Below are 26875 nucleotides of genomic sequence, written 5' to 3'. Positions count from 1 at the left end.
GTGCCTCTTATGTTTTACGGGATCAGTACGGACGTACGCGATTATCATACGGAAATGACAGTACAATAAATGGATCCAGTTTTGCCCAAACATAGTATGACAATGCGTCACATCACTATGTGCTTGTCGTGGATAAAAATAATTCCCACATCTAATTCAAGAAAAGGTTTAATTGGACATGAGGAAAAACAAAATCAAAGATATATCATGTATTATTAAATCCAAACAAATAAGACTCTGTATAAAAGGTTGCTGAGTAGTTTAAAAAAAAGGACATTAATTACTTTTTTCTTCTTCTTGAAACTAAGTTTTATTAACATATTTACATTTGTTAATAGATACATCAAATACCGGTACCTTATCCCGGCCTCGTGAACATTTGTATAGAACATCAATTATGGTAAATTATGTTAGTACCAAAATTTTCATTTATCCGGAAATAATTCATTTCTTCACCTGAATATTTTTTTATACTAGTTTCTATGTTTACAAAGAAGGTAGAGGGAAAACGGTACTATTTATTCTGCTATAGGCGACAATACTAACAATTCCTAAATTTATCACTTTTCATAATAAAAACCTGGATAAAACAGTTATTTGTGGTGTTAGTTTAGTACTTTATCATTCTATTTAAGAATTGAAGCCAAATAGTATCATGACCAATTTCCAACGGAGCCAACGAAGCTTGTTTATGTTATCCATGCCCACCGTCATTTAACACCAAATTTTATGAAATTTTGGAAGCCTTTTCGAATAATTCTCTAGAAAATATTTCAATAGGTTTTAAAATTTATATTTAAAAAAAAAAAGTATTGTACCCTTACATCCAATCACAGCGCTCCTAATTTGACTTCCTTCACCTGCCTTGGGTACACAAAAGGCCAACCTAATTTTGGGAAAATGTAATACTACCGTTTTCCCTATACTGTGGCATAAATATATAAAGATTTCTTCCGACACCATTAATGCAATACTGGGCTATTGTGAAAACCTTGACTATAATAAATACTTGTCTGTCCCCATTACTATAAGAAACAATAGATCATTGTATGTCCTCACCTCTACTTGCTGGTTTACCTCATTCTCTACTTCTTTCAGAAAAGCCTTTATAAACAACCTGTATCTTATCTTATTTAAAAAGAATGATAAATAGTTCCATTTCAACAGATAATATTGACAATTCCATTCAGTTTGTATTCATTTAAATCAAAAAATTACAACAAATGCACAAATTCAAGATGTGTCATGCTAATCTCTATTCCATGCTTTAGTATATGCAATATTGTGGTTAAAAATTTCAGAGCTTGTATAAAATCAATTATTCTGTCTAGAGATGATGGACACAAAGATATTAGACACTTTAAACATTAAATATGCAAAATACTCAGCTGTAAGGTTGTCTTTGTTGCCTGTATTAATCTATGAAAAAATTGAATGAATTATGTCCCTTGGCAGTATTAATTTCCAAAAAAAGTCCTTTCAAACAGTAGGAAATGAAAAATTATTTATGTCTGATATAATAAAAGAAAGAAACTACAAAATGAAGCACTATTGAAATATTTGCTGCATGAATTTTCAAGAATGTAAACAAATCTTTACACAGGAAAGTATAAATTCTATGTAAATTTAGCCTCAAGTGGGCCTCTTTTTTTTTATTAGATAAACAATTCTAACACTGAAAATGCTTCTAGTGTGACCAGATATTGCCTAATTCCATAAACAGTACAAACTAAACAAGACCATTCCCCATTTTAATAGATTATGTTTACAGAAATACCCAAGTGATACATTTAGTGAATTACGCAGCAAAAAAGGCAAACATTTCAGTAAAAAATATTTGTCGCGACTTGAATTCTGGTGCGTCCAATTGAAAAAAAAACATTGTGAAAGGTGAAATCAAATACAAAAGAACAATAGTTTGTGGCAGTTTATACAATACAGATAATATTGAAATCCTAGAATAGAGTTTTATATCTGTACCCATCAATTTGACTTTTTATGATGACTCAGCACTTTTCTCAACACAGTATTGTTCTCAGTTAAAAATTTCTATTCTTTGTGATAAAATTCAAATTTACTTATCAATTGTTTCAAATAAGTATAATATGACTGAAGTCTGTTTGATTTTGATTTCCCTTGCTATCTTGAGTATAGGGAAAACGGTACTATACTAGTCAAGAAAAGAAACGATACAAGACTTTTTTCAAATTTCAAGATGAAGTTTTCCGTTTATAGGACCTATATTGAAGGTAATAATACTTAATGACCATCAAAACATAAATCCGTTAAAAAAAAGTGTTTTTGTTTTAATGACGTCATTTGGCGATTTGTTTTTCTTTCAAAATTTACAAAAAACGACAATTTTAAAAACAGAAGTTCCAACTTATGATGTCAACCTTTCATTGAAAGGTTAAGACAATGTTTGCCATCAATTCTTTTTTAAAAATCGCACTTTTTCTTTCTTGATTTATAAAACAAAGTTCGGCACCACAAGAAATCGGTCAAATGTATACATTATCTATTGATTTACCATAGACAGTATGTGTAAAGTGAAACCGATAACAATCTTAAAAATAATTCGAACGGTTAAAAATTTATAGTGTGTTGTTTAAAAATCTAAAGCATTGATTTGAGACGAAAACCATTTTTTTTCTTTTTTTGCATTTTTTTTAGATATTAAAAAGCACTTTTTTTTTTTACCAAAACATTAAAATAAACCATTATTTCAACCCATTAGTTACAATATGAACATGACTTGATTAGCATATTGAGTATTTTGAAAAACAAATTTGATAATTCATTTAGTACTTTGAAAATTGTGTGTCGATTTTTCATTCAACTTTCCGCAAAAATAATTTGCACCCAAAGATCGTTTACACGGAATTTTGTTACTTTCCGACAGGATTAGATTCTCATTATCATATGCTCATACATAACAAATTAAAGCTTTTTTTCAAATAATGTATCTTATTTTGTTTTATATTTAATACTTTTTGACAAATTTTATTCCAAAGTCGTGTATCGTTTCTTTTGTTGACTAGTATATTTATTCTGGCATAGGCGACACTACTAACCATTCCTAAATTTAACACTTTTTATAATAAAAACCTGGATAAAACAGTTATGTGTGGTGTTAGTATTTTATTATTCTATTTTAAAAATTGAAGCAAAATAGTATCATGACCATTTTCTAATGGAGCTTGTTATCCATGCTCACATTTATTTTACACCAAATTTTAAAGCCTTTTCGAATTATTCGCTAGAAAATAATTCAATAGGTTTTAAAATTGATATTGTAAATTTACACACTTCAGTTATTCATAGATAATGAAAAAAAATATTGTACCTTACATCCAATCACAGCGCTCCTCATTTGATTTCTTTCACCTGCCTTGGCTACACAAAAGGCCAACCTAATGCTGGGAAAATATAATACTACCGTTTTCTTTAGATAACACGTGTAATGCTTTATAAAATATGGGATATACATTAGTGCATGATTCAAGGAAATTTTCCAAAATATTTGTTTTGAAAGGATTATTAATTTGCCGTTATCTTTATCTGTTGTGAATATTCGTTTGAAATTTAAATGTGTTTTACAAAACATATCTACAGTAAAATCAGATGATCATTCAGTTGAAGGTAATTTTCATTTTCTATGTATTCTTATGACATACTAGATTCTTATATCTTGAATAATATCAAACTAGCAATTTTTATTTCGTGGATAATAACAACAATAGATGAATAATATAGTACAAATAATAGTCATGCTTCTCGTTTCTCGTTTTGTTTATATAGATTAGACCGTTGGTTTTCCCGTTTGAATGGTTTAACACTAGTAATTTTAGGGCCCTTTATAGCTTGTTGTTCGGTGTGAGCCAAGACTCCGTGTTGAAGGCCGTACTTTAACCTATAATGGTTTACTTTTTAAATTGTTATTTGGATGGAGAGTTGTCTCATTGGCATTCACACCACATCTTCCTATATCTATGATAACACAACAAATATGAAATTACTGTTGACTGTTGTATAAAAATACATTCAAATCTCTGATCACAATTGATAAACACTATAATTTACATATATATACATAAACAGGTACATTTGTAGTCATACCTGTGCAATGTTTGAAGAAAATTACAGTATGATATCAATATTGGAGTGAGTCATCATTCCTAATGTCGTTTTTCAAGTCAGACATCAGTTCATTGAATTGCTTGAATAGTCTGCCAATTTCATATCCTAAAAAGTTTCTTATTTCAATAAAATTTCTGATCTCTTGTCTTAATATTTTGAGTGGTTGTATGTTTATTTTTGTCAGACATATAGTATACTATATATATGGTGTAACTGATATTCGTTAAAAGTAAATTGAGTTTATAGTATTCTTTAACATGTATTTTATATTGTAAAGCAATACTCAAGCATTTGTTGTACTTTTTTCCAGAATAATTCAAAGGAAATGTTAATAATTTTCTATTTGTTAAAGTGTAAGCAAGTATTTGTTTCTATTATATGCCATTGTTTTAATAATTGATTACAGGAAAACATATGATTGTTTTAATAATTAATTACAGGAAAGAATATGATGAAGTAGCTTCCATCTAAATATTTTATTTCTATTATCATCTAAGTATGTAAAAATAAATTTAATGTTTCATATGCTAGATTAGTATTTTCTACTGTAAAATATGATTTCCATTTAAAAAGCCAATAGGTGTTTGCATTTCCTTTGTTTCAAGTAAGAAGATACATATGTCATGGTTATTTAGGGTTTGAATAGGTTTTTTGTTTATGATGTTTAGATTTTCTTTTATATTTATATTGACTTGTCTAGATGGTGAGTTTTTGATGACATTGGTCCAGTGTTTTGGAATAGCTTTCTTCAGGTTTTTTTTAGCTCAGCTATCCAGTTTTTCTTTATTTTTTAGTTTACTTAGTATGATGTCTGAGGATATGTTTCCATCTTTATCTAATAAATCATTTATAACAAGAATATTGCTTTGTATCCAGTATTTTAAAACAGTAAACATTTATTGTTGATGTTAATATATTTATTGCCCCATATCATTTGTTTCCTTATTTTCCAAAACATGGTTGGCTTTTGTTCAGTTTTTTCTTTTGCTTTAATCCAGGTCTTTATTAACTGAAAATAAAACTCAGGGATTTGTTTTGCAATGTATTTTTCAATAATATTTATATAGTCTATATTCATCTTGAATATTAAAGGGGCACTAGCTACGAGATGCATAACAAATTAACGTATTTTATTTTGTTCAATCAATAAATAAAGTGAAATAGGGAAATAATAAATCGCTTTTAGCAGCCAAAATGGTTCAATTTTGTCAAATTAAGTAAAATAATACTGATAATAACTTTTTCACTTGCAAGTGAAAAAGTCGACCTCATTAAATCCGTATTCATGTGGACTTCAATTTAACCCCTTAACTAGAGATGGAGAACGCATGCTTTGTACGTGTACTGTTTATTTAAAGGAAATGAATGTTACCAATGAAAGTGAAACGAAGGTAAATCATTTGATGACTGATTCGATCCACCAAAAATCTTTTTTCTACATGTAAAAACGACGAGAAACATATATATATTTTAATCTATAAAATAAAATTAAACAGACCTATAGAAATTTAAATGCACGTGTTGGCTTAATCTAAGTTATATCTAATCATAAGTATACTTATATGTTATACATCGCTTATATGATCATCTGAGGTCAACTCGACATTTAATTAGATGGAGTCTAGACTAAAATACACACGAAACGACATTACATATTATTGAGCCTTTGATCTGTAAACTTGATATTTCACAATTTTGATAGTTTGGATAAATGTTTTACATTGTTAAAAATAAAATATGAAAATTTGAGTCAGAACGGTGACCGTGAATTTGACAGATAGTGCCCCTTTAAAAAAATATCTCCTAACTTATCTAGAAAAAAATTTGAATTATTTTCCAAGTTTGTTTATCATTTTCTTCAAACAATAATTGTTTTATCCATTTTGAATCCCCCTTCAGTATAATTTTGTGACAAAGTATTTCTTTTAATCATATCTCTTTTCCCATAACATATATAGTTATATATCATAGTTTTAATGTTTTGTATAAAATCTTTTGGTAATATCATATTGCTTGCTATATATGTTATATTTGGGAGTATTAGAGACTTCACTACAGTTATTCTTCCTAGCATGCTTAGCTTTCTTTTTGACCACATGTTTATAATGTTTATAATTTTATCAGCATGTTTTTGACAGTTAAGTTTTGACAGTTTTCTATATTATAGCCAAAATAAATGCCCAAACTTTTTATAGGTTCGTTCGTCCAGTTGACTCTTTCGAATTTATCTTGAATTACTAAAACTGCCACTTTTTCACTGCAAGTTTCATCCTGAAGAACTTATTTGGGGAAATTTAAAGGAATGTATTGAGGAAAACTCTTCTTTTAAAATAATGGACGTGAAATCTCTTATTCAAAAAGGATTTGAACCCTTTCAATAGCACAATGGAATCATATTACAGCACTCCTATAAAAGCATTCAAAACAAATCATTGATGAACTTGCTTGTTATATTTGTTTGGATATTTGTTTACTATTTGATGGAATTTGATTGGAATATAAACATTAAGTTCATTTCATGTCAATTCTTATTGTCCAATCAAATCCCAGTATATATAAAAATGACTGTAACTCCACCTACCTCTTGTTTGCACACAACCAAGCAAACATAGCAAGCAAGTTGCTCAATATTTTTTTTTGCATGCTTTTATAAAAGTACTGTAAAACAGCATTGATCCAAGACATTAGCAAACGGATGAAATTCTTTTGTTTTGAATTCATAATGAATAAGACTCTGAAATTGAAAGTGAAAGTTAGTATGATTATTTTACTAAGAGGTTTATTAAAGTCAAACGTACCATAGGATATACATTCGTTGGTATAATGACAGTTAAATTTTATCTATCGTTTTACATTAAACAACAATAACTCTAAAGGATTGCTTTTATAGCATGTACTTTCACGTTTCGGATTTTTAATATTAAAAAAAGTATATAAAAGTATAAAAACCGCGAGTTAAACTTATTGCCGCTCACACTGTTGTCTATGTTTGACACGGGTAACGGGGTTGGCGGTTTTGGTGCGGATAAAAAGCGATCAAGGTAATATATATACATACATATATATATGTATTGTGGAACTACTCCTTTACAACGGGGACAAGCGCCAGCGGGATACTGCCACCTAAAAAAGCTCATCATAGTATTTACAAACAAAATTATATATTTGTTATTCTCGTGGGATTTTGTCTGATGCTTGGTCCGTTTCTGTGTGTGTTGTTGTGTCGTTGTTCTCCTCTTATATTTAATGCATTCCCCTCGGTTTTAGTTTGTTACTCCGATTTTGTTTTTTGTTCATGGATTTATGAATTTGAACAGCGGTATACTACTGTTGCCTTTATATATGATTATAATCACAATGGTACAATATTCTTGCAAATATTTAAAAATCTAATAGATTCATTAATGCTAAAATATAATAATACATTGGTTATTTCGTAACAATACATTACAGTATCAAATTCATTCAGATATAATTGGATATGTTTTGTCCATAAAAGATTAAAAATTTCAGCCTTGAAACTAAAAAACTAAATTTCAGTCTGAAACTAAAAACGTTCGCACACAGTCCAAGATATTATTCGTTGGAAATGTTATCAAGTAGAAAAGAATTATTCATAACGTCTGCAGGTTATTTTTCACGATCTTATCTAAACTATTACATAAGTCTAGAGAATACAAATAACCAAGATCACCTATCATGAACTGTATTTGTGCTAAGGGCGGCAACTCTGAAAAACAGATATCCATGTTTAAACTATCGAATCATGCTTGTATGTCAGTACTTCTACTTTTTCTGATAGCCGAGAAAGAAGTAAAATCTAACATAACGCGAAATAAATTCTCAGTCCCATTTAACAATGTTTAAGGAACATAACTGACATTTATGTTTTATTTTTTATACGATTCATTCGTTGAAGCGTTGCATTTATAGGCAGATAATTCCATCTTGGCAAACATTTTAGACTTGTTTGGCGAAATTCGTTGTATACGGCTGCCTACGTTTAACAACCAGGTTGGATTGGTGCAAGTTTAAACTACTCTTTCCTAAAATATTAAATAATTGAGTATTGATCTTTTTGATACCATAATGTTAATTAAAGATATTTACGTTTGTTTCCATTTGTATAATGGTCAAGACCCGCAGTCTGTAAAATAGTTTCGATATTTTCTATATATTTCCATTCATTACATTTAACAGGTACAAAACAAAATGGATTCTAGATTGATTATTTACACAGTTTTCATCATTTAGAAGAATATTTATAATAAATATATATTTGATTTCAACGTAAACGATCTCGGGAGTTTTTATAGGTAGTTATAGAAGCTGAACGTGATTTTCAAAACTATCAAATACTCTCGTGGTATTAGTTAATACTTTGCAATTTTAATGCAATCAAACAGATGGAAATGAAAACATTTTGTCAATGATTTGTCAGTTTCTACGAAGAGAATTTATTGCTATACTGTCCGAAGCTTTCGTATTTTTAGTTGTAGTATAAGGCAGTATTTTTGTCTGTCGTATACCCAATGAAAATATGAAGAGAAAAGGACTAAATGTACATGAGACAATATTAATATCAATACATGGTGAAACCCGAATATCAAACGTTTTTATTGTTGTCCTTCATCTTCAAGTCACCATGAGGCATTCAGCAATGATCAATATTTCTCATAGCTGGTGGTAGGTTTAAGTTGACCCTTCGCATCGGGTTGATTCATGGTTAAATATTACAAAAAGCTACACCAACCTTTACTAAGAGGAATAATTTGATATATTTTAGCTTTAAGATTTTTATATCTTCTGTCAAACGAAGTTGGGGAAGGGATATATTGTTTCATCTGTCAATCACAAAGTTAAATTCCATCTATTTAAAACATATTTATTTTTTGTGGATTGGGAAACAAGTTATTGCAACTTTGAGTAATCCCTTTCATCTTTGCGGGTGCAAGTGCTGCCTTTATAGCGGAATTAGCATTCTCTTTGTCGAAATCTACAAAGTTGGCTTTTACGTGCAAGATATAGGTTTCTCTATTAACACGGGTGGGCCATTTATCGCCCCCTTCCAACGGACTATCATCGTTTCTCAAGACCACACTCGCCAATGGTGTCAAGGAAGAGCCGAAAATTCAGTCCCTGAAATGTTCTCTCCGGTATGTGGATCGAAACAGGAACCTTTGTGTAAGTAGTCTGATGCACTAATCACTACACCACGGCTCTCCACATATTTGTGGAAGTATAAGTCAAAGTTCATGATATTTTGTTCATAGTTGTATCTTGAATAACCAAAGGGTCCTGGTTATTTTGATCTACATGTCACATATTAGTGACTGATTATAGTTTGCCTTAGAGTCCATATCTGAGATATAACTCGTGAAGAAATAATATTTTGTCTGTAATAATAGGAACCGAGGGCCCTAAAAATATGTCATCTTGACATAAAATTCATTGATGAGTAAATGAGGCAAATGATGCGTTTAAATCCATATCTAAGACAAGGAATATAAATATTTTGTCAGTAGATGCAACTTTGATAGTTTCAAAATCAGGTCTTGAAAATGCAATACATGATATTCTATTTCATCAAAAGCACGACAAAGATATTTGATTTTATCAACTGCACAATTAAGTTATATTTTATAGCATTAACATTAACTAATTGAATTGGACCAGTTCTGGCAATTGAGGATTAAGGTCAAGTCAATATACAGATTGTTTATATGATATTTTGAACTTTTTTGATCACAAAAACACTACCTATTTTCGGCCCAAAAATTTGGTACGTGCAAAAATTAACTCTGTTGTAAACATTTTCTGTGAGAGTTATACCTCTGTAGTTACACAGAGAGTGTGTAGACCCACCTTTGTGTATGGGCATAATGATCCCTTTATGCCATTCATCTAGAATAAGTTTCTTCTTTCTAGATCTGCATTTTTTGTAAAAAAAAGAAATATGTACAAGGTAGTTCAACAGGATGTCTTCTCTATATTAGGGAATTCGTTTGACATCACAAATAGCAGATTCACAGTATATAAAAAATGTTATGGTTACATATAAAAAACGTTTTAGTATAAACAATGTGCGACAAAAAAAAATAGTCCAAATTGTCCTAACAAATTGGAGCCATGAGCCTATATTTCGACAATCCATTGCTAGCAAGAAATGCAGTATCAGCTCGATATCCAACTTCAACAAGTCCGCAGTGTTCTAGGCGTCGTAAGTCCACAAAATGGTTTGCAATTGTGAGGATTTTGGAACGCTCTAACTGAAACGAAAAAGAGAGTCGCTTATTATTATAATACTGAACTCTAGGGTCATGTTTTGTGCGAAAATAATATTCATTTTAAAAATACATATAACGCAAGGGTTTCATTAAGTTTAATTGATTGTTTTTTTTCTGCTATGAATAAATTACATAAAAAAATGTGGTGCACACTGAAAACCTCTATTTAAAAGTGTGTATCTTATTTTTGAAAATGCATGTTCAGTCATTTCTAATAATATAATTCTGAGTAAATCATGAAAAAATTCTGATCACGATCACATGACAAAATTCTGTCTATGAGACACTTTAGCCCAGATGATGCGTTACGTCCCGAATTAACTTTTTGAAATTTAGATCGGAAAAAATGCCTGAAAACCAGCACTGACGATGCTTTGATTTACATTGTATTCTCCAAATATGTTAAGTTTTATTAGCTCTTCAATCATATTTGCTTTTCAGTCTAAAGAATGTGTCATTTATTTTGGTGTACCTTGTTCCATAATTACTTTTATGTCTCAGTATTGAATCTATACATATACTATTTCTTTCCATCATAGTCATTTTTATTTGTTTGGTGAATTACTTGTAGAAACGACAGTAAAGTTGGAAATCAGCACAATCCCAAGCATAAATGTAACAGTTTATACTAGTACTGATAAGAAACTGGACGCAGGTAATGTTCTTTTAAACTAGTGTTTGAATGTAATAGAAAAACAGTCAAATAGTTATGTTAAATTCGTATTTTGCTGAGGCACCATTCATTTATTTGTTAGCTTCGCTTGTATGTAGTCCGCCTGTCTGACATAATTATGTGCAATTTGACCTGAAAAAGCTCGAATGTTATATTTACATTCTAAACTTTTCGGTTTGGTGCCTCCGATATGTTTATGATTCAAAGCAGCCATTCCAAGAACGCCTCCATGGTCAGAGGATTATTACATGTATCACTATGAAGCTAAAAGTGAAGATAATTCCAAGATTGCAGCCACATACAGTTGTCGAGTATCTGTGACAGTTCAACCTTTGTAATTATATTAATAAAATGATCTGAACTCAACTTATACTTTGTGATGTTTCCTTTTGTCCTTGTTACTAGCCTCAAACTCTTGGAATTGGATTATAAAGTTTTCTTATGAATTCAAAGGATATATTTGTCCATATGTCCTGAATTGCTGTCTCCATTTGAGCCTTTGTAGTGATGTTATGTGCCTGTTTTTGTAGTTTAATTTTAATTTTACGCCACATATTTTTAATTACATCAATGTCTAGTCTTTGCGCTGGCCATTCCATACCATGAAGTTGATTTTGTTCCATGTAATCCTTCACAATTTTGTCCTATAATTATAAACCGGGGCATTGTCATCTTGGTATATGTTATTGTCAGCAGGGAAATGACGAGCAATAACAGGCCAAACAAAATTGTCAACAACCTCAATATACTTTAAAGCATTTATATCACCAGTTACAACAGTATTAGTACCCCCAGATCATCAAACTCAGTCGTGACCCACGGCCAGGATTTAAGCAATGAGGAGTCCACTCCTCACCAGGCCGTCTCCAGAGTAAAACACGATTATCCATTCCAATTTTCAACTTACATTCATCCCTATATATGACATTTCTCCAATAATCTTCCACAGTTTTGTGCCTGACCAATTTACACCATGCCAGCCGTTTTTGACATTTGCAGCCCGATTTCTGATGGATTTTTTTACACCACGTTTTTTGAACCCTTTTCATACAATTTTCTCTGAACAGTACGCTTATATACTGGTACTTCTCTAGATTCAGTAAAAACAGCAGTAATCTCATGCAGTGGACGTTTTCTGTCCGACTTGACAGTGGTTCAAAGTTTGCGAGTATCTCGCGGTGTTAGCAGATTTGGTCTTCCCGTTCTCTCCTTGTTTTCAAAACTCCCCCGACCTTTGAAACGGCTTAAAATCCCATAAATTGTTGGAAGCGGATGTCTGGTTTGACGTGCAATGTCAGGTCCTTTCATACCAGCCTTATGTATTGATGCAATGGTAATTTTCTCAGACAATGACAGTTCCTTGCGTTTCGGGGCCATTCTCAAAATTATACGAAATGTAAACAAAGCAGACGATTCTAATCTTTTGGTGACGTATCAGGTCAATGACCTTCCTCATACTTTCATATTATGCAAAAAGAGAGATAACTCCAAATTATTTACAGATAAAACGGCGTTAGAAGTTGTCACTTACAACCCGCATTCGACATGACGTCATTAAATTATCTTCACTATTGGCACGGTAGTGTACCTACAAAAAAATAAAACAACACATGAGACAGTCGGACCACAAAAATACTCTAAGTGATAAAACATAACATTCCCTAGAATAATTCCCAGCAACAGGTTCAGGAAAGATTCTGAATGAACTACAATTAAACGGAATCAGCAGTAAGAACTAGCAGTTTTCGTAGATAGCGATCTTTTCAGAAGTATTTTATATATATTTACACATTTTGTTTACATGTATAAGACGCATTCCCAGCAAAATAGTATCGAGTTTTTTTTGGTTCAAATTTACTTGTTCGAGTGAATTAATTTTACACATCCGCACATATTGTATTGCATTTACTAATAAAAACATGACACTGAAGAATGATATCTATTTACCAAACTTATTTACTCGAATATTTTGCATCTTGTTCGTGTATTACTATCTTATATCAGCAACGTTGCACACATATTATATCAAAAGCACACAAAACAGAGGTAAACATTTAAAGTATACTACAATGAGATCGAGTTCATACTGATATCAGTAGGAAATAATTATAATATAGAAAACTGAAATATGCCTTATAAACGTTTAATATTTCATGGATTAATAAGTGACCTATGTATATCATTCACTCAAACTTCATTTTAGTGTTGCTCAATATGAATAGCTGTAATTACTATCTTATTAAGGATTTGATACTTAAATGTAAAAGTATTTTAGTTAAACAAAGGACATCTGGAAGTCTGTCTATCTACGAATGCAATTTCTTTAATAGTTTGCGTTATGTTCTTGAAGCTGATGTTAACCATATATAAAAACGTTCTTTACTGGTAATAGATGTATATCTGTGTTTGCAAAGTCCGATAAGAAGAACCTTTTCAATATTTATATGAATTTCAGGAATAACAACTTCAACAAGCGAAATCCGTGGTGACACTTCTTCTAATTCTTCTAGTTGGAGTATCTGGTTGTACATTATCCTTTCAACGGGACTGGTGGTAATGGTGCTGTCCATATCAAAGTTGAGGTATAATTGATATAGAAATTTTGACATTACGCTTAAATAAATCAACTTTAAACAATAAATTATATAGTAGCATAAATCCATGTAAAAAAAGTTGCATTCGATTTGATGAGTGTTGTATACTTAATATTGAAGGCTGTATGCTCTATATGTATTGGAATGTAAAAACATCCTTGGATATTTTTAAAAGTTATATGATTTTAATAGTATTTTGGATTCGGTTGACAGTTTTGTCTTTTGACTCTTTTCTGCTCTTACAACAACTGATTCTTTTCCTCGAATCGAATGTGACCTTCAAAATCAAACGTATCAACGGCTTCGTATCAACACAGGGAACACGATACCAATGTAGCGAAGGACATGTCTATCCTTCCGGAGCACATTGAACTACCCCTTTTTTGGTGGGGTTGCTGTCGCGTATGTTTCAGTTAAGTAAAAAAAAAATCTGTTGTATTTTCTGTTTGTCGTTTAGTCTTTTTTTAAATGTTACCATGACATTGTTTGTTTGTTATTCGAGTTATGAATTTACATGTTAGATCCATTTGGCGTCTTTCGTCTCTCTTTTTAATTCATCCAGGACTATTCTTGTTCATAAAAGGTTATAGAAATAGTTTTCAATCAGGTAACTTTGAAATCCTTTTATTGTTGAAATGTATTTTTTCTGTTCAGATATTTTTATAAAGAAGTATTTATTGAAAACCATTGCATGCTATCACAGTATCATGCATGTCGGTGCGACTTTATCAACCAGCAACATAAGTCTACAAGCTATGACAAAATCTGTTTCTAAGTGAGGAAACGTTCTTGCTATAAGACGGTTGACGTTTTCTTCATTATGAGCTAGAACTAGTTTTTATGACCTAATCACTAGAGCGTTTTAAAAAATATTCATTACCGTAAAATAGAGTTGTTTAACTTTCAAGTTTCACCAAGGTCACTTCTCAGGATATAAGCTATCCGTCTGACTGGCTTTAAACTTGACAAAATAACAGGTCAATGTATTCGATTGAATTTAAGATTTGTGGTAAATTAATCGGATCTTTGATGATGTGCCACAAGAGCATCCCTATAAAATAAGACAGTCCATGCGTGACACATGGCATTAAAAATTTCATGCATTTCATTGGCTTTTTTAAATTAAACTTAACTCCAAAACAAACCTTTTTCTAAGGTCAGGTTAGGACTTCATTATGTGTGTGAATACACGTATTGGAACTCGGGAATATATGACTTTTTGTGATTTGTAAAAAAAAATGCTTCAGCAATCATTATTGAAGAAAATTGAAAATAAAATCATTCTCTAGTAGGATAATTCTAAATTGTCTAATATTTGCAATTCTTAAAAATTCAAAACCAGTGGATTTGTTGTATTTTTTAATGTTGTAAAACTAAAAAAGAGGATTGGAGGAGGAGATGTGCACGACTTCCCAAAAATCTAAATATCAACTACGTTACTCAACACTTTTAATACTGTAACAGCAAGAAATATCAATGATTTGTTCTATCAAATTCGAATACTGGAAGCTGTCTGAAGTCAGTTTGTAGGAACTGAGTTTTAATACAGGTGTGGTCACCCATCATTTTATACAATCAACTGCCCTTTATAATAAAGATTGGTGTGCAGTTGAAACATTTTACACTCACTATTCGTATAACGACATTGTAATAGTTTAAGAACACAGTTACACGAGCATCAAAAGGTTATGTACTTTCTTGTGGAAGCTGTGGACTACCGATCAAAATAAAATTGATTTCGACAATTGCTTTGCAACAGCCGAAAAGACATTGAGTTTAATTATATTTCTAATAGTCATGCGTCAGTGACGAATGATTTTTTTTAATTTTTAATAATAAGCATTATATACAAGTCACCATACGAAACCTTCGATAATTCTTATGATGTTGAAAAAGCCTATGTGTATTTGGTTTATGTAGAATATTAGCAGTATCAACAAAATGCATGTTCCAGACAAATTTACATTACCAAATATGACATTATCATATATAAAGTTTGCTGTCTTTGAGCTTTTAATATTGCCATTTCATTAGGAACTTTCCCTTTTTAGCTCACCTCAGATTATTCTTTGAACTAATATCTTTATTTTTGGAATTATCGTACCTTTTTTAATATTTTTTTTTCCAATTTTAATATCAACTTTAAACTTGGAATTGTCAACTTAAATCTTGAAATGATTAACTTTGATATGGGAATTTCTAATTGTAATCTTTGAATTATCAATCCTTATCTTGGAATTATCAACTTTTTGAATACTGAAATTTTCAATTTAAATATTGGAATTATCACCTTCAAACTGGAATTATCGACTTTTATACTGGTATTATCAACTTTAATATTCGAATTATCAATTGAATTATCAATTTTAATCTGTTATCAACATTAATCTTGGAATCATCGTCGTTATTCTTGGAATCATCATCGTTTAACCTTGGAATTTTCAACTTAAATCTTGAAAATTCCAATTTAAACCTTGGAATTATCAACTTTAATCGAGGATTTATCCTAATCCAACTTGGAAAAAATCAACTTTAATATTGGAATCATCGACTTTAATTAAACCAGGAGTTATTCAAATTAAACTTGGAAAAAAATCAAATTTGATTTTTAACTATCAACTTTAATTATTAACATAAATTTGGAAATTCGTACGTAAATCCTAGAAATATCATCTTTGAAATCACTGATATTTTACTTCAAGCCCATAGTTAATTGTGTTTTTTTCCGTATACTCTATTTATAATAATTATTTGCGGCTAAACATTTTATAAAATGTGTATGTATCTATAGTCTTGTATAGCTTCATGTAGCAAAAAAAAACTGGGGGCAAACTTCCTTGTAATTGTATATCAATTGGATAAGGATCATAACTTTAAGAGATTTTATATATATGACACTACTTTTAATGAAATTTTATATTGATATGCATTGTTCTTTTATAACTTTATATTGATTTTGGGAAATTTGTATCACCCATCTTCTATACATATGTTATTGAAAATCTTATAAATGACTAACTGTGGCATTTGAATCAGTCAGGGAATTTATATTTGCATGCAAATAAGGTCCATGAATCTATGTATTTTAATATTAAAATATTGTCTTTCAAAAAAGGTCATTAATTGTATATATATATATAAAACGTATAAAGAACTGACAACTCTACGACAGATAAATCCATTGTATAACAAATGATGTTGATACACGACTGAAAACACAAATCATATTCATAACTACTCTTATTATCAAGACACCATTCGGCAAATTTGTATTTCAGGCATTTAAAGCTGACTATGTGGTTAAAGCTTTGTTCGTTGGTGAAGGCCGTACGGTGACCTATAGTTTTTAATTTCTGTGTTATTGTGGTCCCCTTTGAGGAGTTGTCTCATTGCCAATTATACTTCATCTTCTTATTTTTATATTAACTTGAGATCTGCAATTCAACCAGAAAAATATTTAAACAGCAGAAGTCGACAGGTCGACAATGTGATTCTAAAAGAATGTCTACATAAAAAGCATTACTGGTCGACGAGTTGACAATAATACCAAAAAGTCTTCTACTTGTATAGGTCGACAGGTTGTTAAAACATCGTTTTCCGACTAAACAGATATTAAAATTCTTGTAATATATAAAAAATACATCAAATAAAATAAAAATCTTATCTTGATTGATATCCAAGTTTTAGAAATTTATCTTTGATGTTAGTTTCTGTGGCGTTGTTCAATTCCTTTTACAGACACATACTTTGTAATTCTAATTAGCTGTTTAGTGTACTATCCTGAAAAATTTTAGTTATTCGGTTTTTTCTGTGTTTAACATGTCGAAATGAACTATTTTTCTATATATTTCATGTATTTTCTGTTTGTGTCTGTATTTTTTCTCATTTTTTTGTACTTACAGTGTGTTGTCGTCATGTAATGTTGTCATTAATAGCGATATATTAACCATGAAGCGGGGAGCCACAAAACCAGGTTGACCCCACCTTGTTTCTTAAAACATCCTGTACCAAGTCAGGAATATGACAGTTGTTATCAAATTATAGTTCCTTAGTATGAATGCTGCATTGTCGTTTGTTTTTTGTTTCACTTTCTGTGTTCTGTTATGTCGTTGTTTCCTCTTATAGTTGAGGTGTTTTCTCTGTTTCAGTTTGTTACCCGCTTTTGTTTTCTCTAAATCGATTTATGACGTTTGAACAGTGGTATACTACTGTTGACTTTATTTATTGTCGAAATGTACATCAAGTTCGGTAACATTGCTTCTTATTATCTTTTAATTAAATGGTGTGTATATTTAGTTAGTCATGACTACTTGCAATTTTGCTACATAAAGTATATCTGTTATAGAATATTAATCTATTGTAACTTAAAAATTCATAATAACTTATAAAATTTGTAGATTTAGCTAACAAGGTCCTTATATTTGTATATAGTAACATTATAAAAAAGAAGACGTGGGATGATTGCCAATGAGACAACTATCCACAAAAGACCAAAATGACACAAACATTAACAACTATAGGTCACCGTACGTCCTTCAACAATGAGCAAAGCCCATACCGCATGGTCAGCTATAAAAGGCCCCGATAAGACAATGCAAAACAATTCAAACGAGAAAACTAACGGCCTTATTTATGTAAAGAAATGAACGAAAAACAAATATGTAACACATAAACAAACGACAAACACTGAATTACAGGCTCCTGACTTGGGACAGGCACATACATAAATAATGTGGCGGGGTTAAACATGTTAGCAGGATCCCACACTATTAGTTTATAGTGGAAAATTGTTTTAACGTTGAATAAGCTACAATTAAAAATTGCTTGCTAGTCCCTCTCTGTAATTATTATTAAATAACTTAATTTCTCAATCAATCTATCATGAAGGGAAGATAAATAATTCGACACCCATTTATAGTATTTTATATAATCATTTTAAACGTTTCAAATTTATGAAATTATATTCGTACATCAATGTTTTTGATACACCAATAACAAAAACTGACATAAATTGAACTGATACATTTTGTAATTATTCTATGTCAGAAACCTATACTTAATTATAAAATAATTAACCTATTAAAGGGAGACAATACTCGCATAACTTTTTTTCGAATCGCAAGAAAATACCAAAGAATGCCACTGTTGCATACAAATCGGCACATTTATATAATTAACTAACTGTGCATTCGTGCTCCATCTTCAATGAAGATTCAAAATTATGAATATAACCAAAAGTGTTTAATCTATGGGATAGTGAAGACTAATGAAAGCTGGCCCACTGTAAAAAATATTTCTTTGAAATTTTTATAAACTTCCTCAGATAAATGCTCGAGCCATTTGACTTTCATAGCTCATAATTAACGTTTTTACGCAATATTTTAATAAAGTAGTTCAATATTTATTTGCAAAATGTTAGACGCAATAAAAATCGTGTGCTTGCATCATCTTACCAAAATACAGATTTAATTAAGTCCTGAACATTTCGACACTTGTTTGTTTATTTTAATCAAAACAAATCACAAGTACATGTTCAGATCCGACTAAATATCTACATCACGATACCGTCAGGTACATATGCTATATAACTGTTTCCTTGTTTGAGATATCTTGTGGAACAATTTTAAATATTTTACAGGGAAAAAGTAACTCACTGCCTCAAGCCTTCTTTACAAGTAAGAATCTTAGGGGGTAAGTCACTTAATGTATAATTATAAGGATTGATAGAATGCTAAACTTATATTGATCTAAAGATATGCCGCGTCCAAAAAGCAGATAATTTCCATAGGGCGTTAGAAAATAACGCAAGCGGTCATTACTTATTTTTTTTTATAATTTGTTCATTTGTACCTTTATTGAAGTCATAGGTGTTACGGTAATTTGATTTGCATATCAATCTTTAAACAGATACCTTTTTGACAGGTTTGAGTCTCCATCTAAAAATAAACGTCAATTTTTATGTGCGAAAAAAACAGGTGCCATATGGTGGTGGTATAACAAAACAGTGGATTCGAATAGGTTCTCGGTTTACAACTGTTTTTTTTATGTGAATAGAAATATGAAGATGTGGTTTGAGTGCCAAATGAGACAACTGTTCACCCAAGTCAACATGCATAAAAACTACTTAATTAAATGTAAAAAAATCGGCATTTGCTCACGTCGAATATCAAGCTATAAGGAACACCATCATTAACAGTTTAAAGCAATTCAAACAGGAAAACCAACGGTCTAATTTATCTTAAAAAAAACACGAAAAACACTCTAACAAAAGACAATACCTGAACAACAGACTCCTGCTTAAGGACAGGTGCACACAAACACAGTGTGCTTAAGGTCTTAAAAGGTGAATTACCTGACTTACAGCAACATTTCAGTATTCGGTTTAATCAAAACTGTGAATCACTCCGTTTTATTTCTACTTTAGTAAACTTTTAAGTCTTATGTACTCTTATGCTGTACAAACTCTTGTCCGACTACTATTTATTAAAGTATAATTTTGATTGTAAATTATAAAGTTTTCTGCAAAATGAGATAATTTGTAAAATATCAGTTTCAAATCAATAATTTTCGGTTAGTATTCTCTGAAATGAATAAGTTATTACCTTGCTGAACATACGAAATAAACTAATCAAGTTTCAACCCTTCCCCTTTACCATTTGTCAATGTAGAAAAAACACGCTGACTCACGCACTCAGTTTAAAAGAAGTCCGGATCCGATGTCAGAAAAGGTTACAATGATGTCATCAAGAAATCTTACATCTTGATAATGTTCGGGGTTTTTTCTATAATATTTTTGTTTAAATGAAAGTTATTTTTTTACAAGGTGGAATTAAACAAGACTAAGCCAAGACGCGTGTACTTGTTTATACGTTGGTCAATCTTTTTTTATGAAACAAAGCAGGGCCAAATCTTTCACTTTGTCCTTTAGTTTGAAATGGGGAAAATTTGTGTTATTGTAAAAAAAGTCAAATGGTTTTATTAATACTTTGGTAAGAGAAAAAGAGTCTCAAGTGAGGAGCCTGTAATTCAATATTTGTCGTTTGTTTATGTGTTACATATTTGCTTTTATAGTTCGCTTCTATGTATGTTGACTTGTCGTTTGTTATTTGTTGCGAGTATTTCTGTTGGTTCGTTATTTTTGTCTTATAGTTTATGTGTTTTCTCGGTTCCAGTTTGTTACCTGGATTTGTGTCCTCTCGATCGATTTATGACTTTTAAACAATGGTATACATCTGTTGTCTTTAATTATGTTATGTGATTAAGACATGAATACGATGCTATTTTGAGCTTTGTCTGCGGGAACAATTACATCTTTGTCATGGAGGTTGGACAAGATTTTTGAAAATATCTGGGTTAGTTAATGTAGCATGGGTGTGCAGGGACGCATAAAGTTTCTGAATTCTGATTTGCATAAACGACCACAGAGCCTAAATTCATCAAAATTGTTCAAATAAGAGTATCTACGTCTTTTTTCTCGCGTTAATCCGATTGCTAGGTATAATTCTCGACTGACATGTATCCATATCTATTTGAAATTGTGTTTCCAATTGATAGATTAAGTCTTAGAATAACGTAATAGTAAGCTTCGTGCGAATGTTATAAATACTTAACGGCTTTTGTAAGAATGACAGCAGGTCCTTTATAGATATATCACTGAGAATAGGTGATTTATAATGAAGATAACCATGACTATGTCTACGCCGAGTAGAAGTAGAGAGAAATGTTCATCTGATACATATAAAAACAGATGTTTGGACCAGTTCTTGATTTTTTATTTCACGTTAAGATCATTTTCATCGGATCATTCAAGTTAGGGTAAAACTCATAGTATCACATATAGATGAATGTGTATACTTTTATGTTCTCTTTCACACATTATGTTGGTTTTTAAAATTTTACCAAACAGTTATTGCGTAAAGATGGTTTTAGAAATCATTTTCCTTTACAAAACCAAAACACCCCTGGTATTATAATGTGTACTGTCTTTTAGATTCCAATTCATTCATTATAGTTTCGGATATCCTATGACATAAGAAAATAAAATACATATTTCACAAACGAATAAACGGCCATCGTATACACAGCGAATATGAATGCAAGCCACCATTCCTTTCAGTCGACATTTGCGACCCCCTAGCCATACTAAGGCAGATCCCAATCGACTGAACATTACAATCATAAAACACAACACGGATTGGTTAAGGAAAGATAGACTCACTCGGGAGTGATTTTGGATAAGAAAATTAAAAACTCTGGCGCCAAATATGATCATGGAAAAAAGTAAAATCACAAAAATACTGAACTCAGAGGAAAATCAATACGGAAAGTCCATAATCACATGGCAAAATCAAATACTAGTAACAAAACGCATCATAAACGAATAGACAAGAACTGTCACATTCCTGACTTGGTACAGGCATTTTCAAATGTAGAAAATGGTGGATTAAACCTGGTTCTATAGCGCTAACCCTCTCTCTTTAATAACAGTCTCATCAAATTCCGTTATATTTACATGATGCGTTAAATAAACAGTCACAATTAATAAAACAGTCAAAAATATGGGTACATCAGTCATCATCGCATAACAATTTTAAAATGTATAGTTCTAATTCGCAACGTGCTTTTCATTTCGGTCATACTTATAGTTAATTTAGAATAATTTAATTTTGGATGTAACGCGACTTCTGATTGGCTGACGTTATTATGTTATGAGCCCATAGACATAATTAAATGACCATGACGTCATCAGCGTTTTTTCATGGTTTTCTACGGTTTAAAATGGAATCTAGAACTAAATTATAAGAAATGACTGTAATATTTTTTGTCTATTCAAAATAACATAAAAAATGTGCTGCACACTGTTAAATAAACCGCTACGCGCGTTATTCAGTGTGCACCAAATTTTTCATGTTATTTCTTCATATACAGAATAAATATTACAATCATTCCTTAAATGGATTGATATGATACCTTTTACATCACATCCATACTGATGAAGGAAATATGTTATCTGAAACATTTTGTTTTTAAATTTATGACATATAAACGTTTTGTTCTTAAATGTCTTAAATATCCTTGGTCGTCCAGGAACAGGGTGAGAGTCCCTGTTTACAAAATGAACCATCTATCCAGGGGAAATAGAAGGCAATAAAAATATAGTCCACCTTTTACCTTGAATTACAATAAGTGTAAACATATATCAATTAGATAATAACATTTAATGATTCCTTTTGTTATGGTGTTTGTTGCTTAGAACATTTTTCGACTATTATATTTCATATTATATATATATTTACACAAACATGGTCGCATGAGATTGTCACAAAAACAACACAAATCATTGAATTATCGTTAATCGTCTTTTCCCTTCTGATTTATTTTCAGTTAATATGCCTATTAATCGCACAGAAGTTAACACGATCTCTACTGGAATAGATATAGTACAAGAAGATATAAATGTTGCGGAAGATGATGATATGTATTGCGAAATTCGTGAATCTCAGATGGTGAGGGAAATACAACCAGTTCGCCAAATGAACATCATAAACAACACGAAAGCAAGAAATCCTAGACGGGACAGTCTCGCATACAGCAATGTTTACCATCATCTTGATTTTTCTACATCAGTTCCAAATTTGGATATTTTTTTTGACAGTGAATATTCTCATACTGATTGCAGTAAAAGTTTAACAAATTTAAAGCGAAGTGAACGTGCACGTTTGAGCACTATTGATGATAGGCTTGAGTTGCCAGAACAAGAAATCGAAAGCAATGTGTATGGACATGTTTGGGTTAGTGATACTTTCAAAGACGACATTACTAAATAACTTCAGGTGGTAATAATTCAAAGGTTTTAAAATGAAGTATATTAAACTTTTTGTTGAGGCATTTCCACAGGCACTTGTTTCTGTCAATATGGGGTTTTCTATCCATACCCGTACGAGAAATCACAAGGTAGCTAACGGACATTTTCAATGTGTTCGCTTCAAACCAATATTTTGTTACTTTCCCTTGCCTCTCTCACGAATAAACATACACCAGTCTGTCGATAAATGATTTTTATCTTTACACTAAAACAACGTTCACGTACCTTGAGAATACCACTCAAACAGTATTACACACTTAAGATGATAATTATCGACCTTTTTTTAGACATTTTTACTCCTTTGAACTATGAACATCATAAATATTTATTTTGTAAAAAATATTTCCATTCTCCATTTAAACTATATACCTAATCGCAAAATCATTTTCATCTCCTGTGTATAATATTATAAATGTCGGTATTTTGGTCAATGTTATTGCTGTATTCCTAATTCGTTGAATATTTCACAGCGGAATTTTACTGTTACTTTAATTATTCATACCTTATTTTATTGATTTGTATTTACATTGAATTATAGATCAAAATTATTCGTTTAGTGTATGTTCACTTGTGGTAATATGTCTTAGGATTAAGTGTAGCCATTTCAATTGATATTTTATAGTGTGTCTTTCTATGTTGTGATGGTACACTATTGTTTTAGATACGGATGAATGTTTGATACCATTAAAACCTTTAAATCAGCTGCGATTGTTTGCACCTGTCTTAAGTTAGCATAATACAAAGATGTTTTTCACTCCCAATCAGACAACTTTAAACTGGTGTAATTCATTTCATCCTTCTTTATATTTTATAAATGAGGTATCAACAGAAAGAAGAAAGATTAATCTTTCAAATTGTGATAATTTGATTATGACATAATTATTACATAATAAATTATTATGTAACTAGTTGCTATATTGTGATGTCCACACTTGAAGAATGAATTTAGCGTCTTCATAGCAGATTCAGATTCAATATTTTATTAGAGTATCACCACTTGCAATTCACATAATACAATCATCATAATATAAACATTGAATAAAACGGTATTTTTTTAAATAAAAATACAAGTGCCATTATATAAAGAATTATGAGAGACTGTAGACATCAATATAAATAATAACTATATATTTATCATGTCTATAAACATTTACATTATGTAAAACTATATAACTACATTTATCATGTCTATAAAATATTTCAGGTCTGTAAAAACATAATTATCAATTAAGCATATAAAAAACTATTTCTTCTACTTAAAATATTAAAGCAGGTCTTTGCAACCATATCAAAACAATCAGCACTTTTAAAAAGGTATACAAACTTCTCATCATTAAATAAAATATTAAAATCACCATTACTTCTTTTAACTTCATAAAATAAACTTTCACGTAAATCTGCACAAATAGGACAATCTAAAATAACCGGATTCTCATCTTCAACATGACATAATTATTATATAATTAATTGTTATGTAATTAGTTGCTGTATTGTGATGTCCATACTTGAATGAATTTTCCTTCTTTGTTATTCATAAAGTATTTTATAGATTCTTGTACAACACAGCTTGACCTCCAAAACAGTGTTTCAGATTCCCAAAAACATCAATAGAACAAATGTTATACCCAATTGAATTTAGTGATCTCTTATGAATTGATGTGATGTTGCAAACTTCATTGAAAATTTATGAGAGAATGAAATGCAAAAGAAAAAATCTGAGACACTGTTTAGGAGGTCAAACTGTGTAGTGCAAGAATCTATAAAATATTTTTGGGATGCTATGAATAACAAAGAAGCAAAATTCATTCAAGTATGGACATCACAATATAGCAACTAATTTCATAACAATTAATTACGTAATAATTATGTAATAATGAAATTATCACAATTTGAAAGATTAATCATTCTTCTTTCTTTTGGTACCTCATTTATAAAATTTAAAGAAGGATGAGTGGAATTACATCAGTTTAAAGATGTCTGATTGGGGATGAAAAATCTTTGTTTTGCACTACATTAAGGCAGAAATCTGATATTCTATAGTTGTCTTTTGTTGTTGTGGTTCATAAGTATTTCTCGATTCTCGTTTTTTATATAGTTTATACTGTTTGTTTTCCCGTTTGAATGGTTTTTCATTTGTAATATTTGGGACCCTTTATAGCTTGCTGTTCAGTGTAAGCCAAGGCTCCGTGTTGAAAACCGTACTTTAATCTATAATAGTTTATGTTTATAAATTGTGACTTTGCTGGAGACTTGTGTCATTTGCACTCTTATTTCATCTTCTTATAAATAATATCACATAATTTGTGTCTATTTGTTTATCTTAATTGGAAAATAACGATACCATATTCCGACGGCGACTGCAACATTTAAGTTAGGTAAGAAGATTTATTTTGATTGCTTAATTGAACAAGTATTAAAAAACGACAATGCACATGACCTTTATTTTTTTGTCCCCACACGTACTTTAATAATGAGCAAAACCCATACCTACATACCTTATAGTTAGTTTCTGACATTGGACAGGCATACATTTAATGTAGCAGGTTTAATATTAAAAAGAAGATGTGGTATGATTGCCAATGAGACAACTCTCCACAAGAGACCAAAATGAAACAGAATTTAACAACTATAGGTCCCCATACGGTCTTCAACAATGAGCAAAGTCCATACCGCATAGTCAGCTATAAAAGGCCCCTAAATGACAATGTAAAACAATTCAAAAGAGAAAACTAACGGCCTTATTTATATAAAAAAAAATGAACGAATAACATAAACAGACGACAACCACTCGTACTGAATTACAGGCTCCTGACTTTGGACAGATACATACATACATAATGTGGCGGGGTTAAACATGTTAATGGTTAAACAATTGATCTTATTAAATCTAAAACAAAACAAAAAAAGACAAAAAAAAGACGGAGACTAATGTCACAGAATAATCTTTCCTTAATACTTGATACTAAGCAATAAATTTGTTTTCTTTTGGATTTTTTCAGTCAAATTTGCCGAAGCGTTCGATATCTTTAGTTTAATTTTAATCAATCATTTCTGAAAATCTCTGATTATTTATATAACAAATAAAACAACAGCTTTGATTTAAAAGTAATTTAAACAAGTCAAAACAGGATTTGACTGAATTCGACAAATACAATGGTACATGATAAAGTACATAATCATTGGTGTCAAGTGGTTCAATCCCAATATACATTTCCAATAATTATGGTTTAAAATTGAAAAACAACTATTATCAATGACGAATAACAGGATATTTCTCAAGAGGGAAATAATTTAAAAAAAAAACAACAAACAATAG

The 26875-nt window shown here is 30.6% G+C and overlaps 1 protein-coding gene across 1 annotated transcript in view; it reads left to right on the top strand.

Moving 5' to 3' along the window:
- Window positions 1–24477, top strand: part of LOC134709761 (uncharacterized) — a 37772-nt gene extending 13295 nt beyond the window's left edge. Inside the window, exons 5-8 of the mRNA XM_063569910.1 lie at window positions 10999–11082; window positions 13556–13682; window positions 19333–19385; window positions 23079–24477. Of these exons, the coding sequence (XP_063425980.1) occupies window positions 10999–11082; window positions 13556–13682; window positions 19333–19385; window positions 23079–23521 (707 nt within the window). The 3' untranslated portion in view covers window positions 23522–24477. The remainder of the gene's footprint in view (window positions 1–10998; window positions 11083–13555; window positions 13683–19332; window positions 19386–23078) is intronic.
- The last annotated feature ends 2398 nt before the right edge of the window (window positions 24478–26875 follow it).

Source organism: Mytilus trossulus, chromosome 3 (assembly GCF_036588685.1).
Source record: "Mytilus trossulus isolate FHL-02 chromosome 3, PNRI_Mtr1.1.1.hap1, whole genome shotgun sequence".
NCBI lineage: Eukaryota > Metazoa > Mollusca > Bivalvia > Mytilida > Mytilidae > Mytilus > Mytilus trossulus.
Note: the sequence above shows the minus strand (reverse complement) of the source record. Positions and strands in the feature narration are given on the sequence as shown.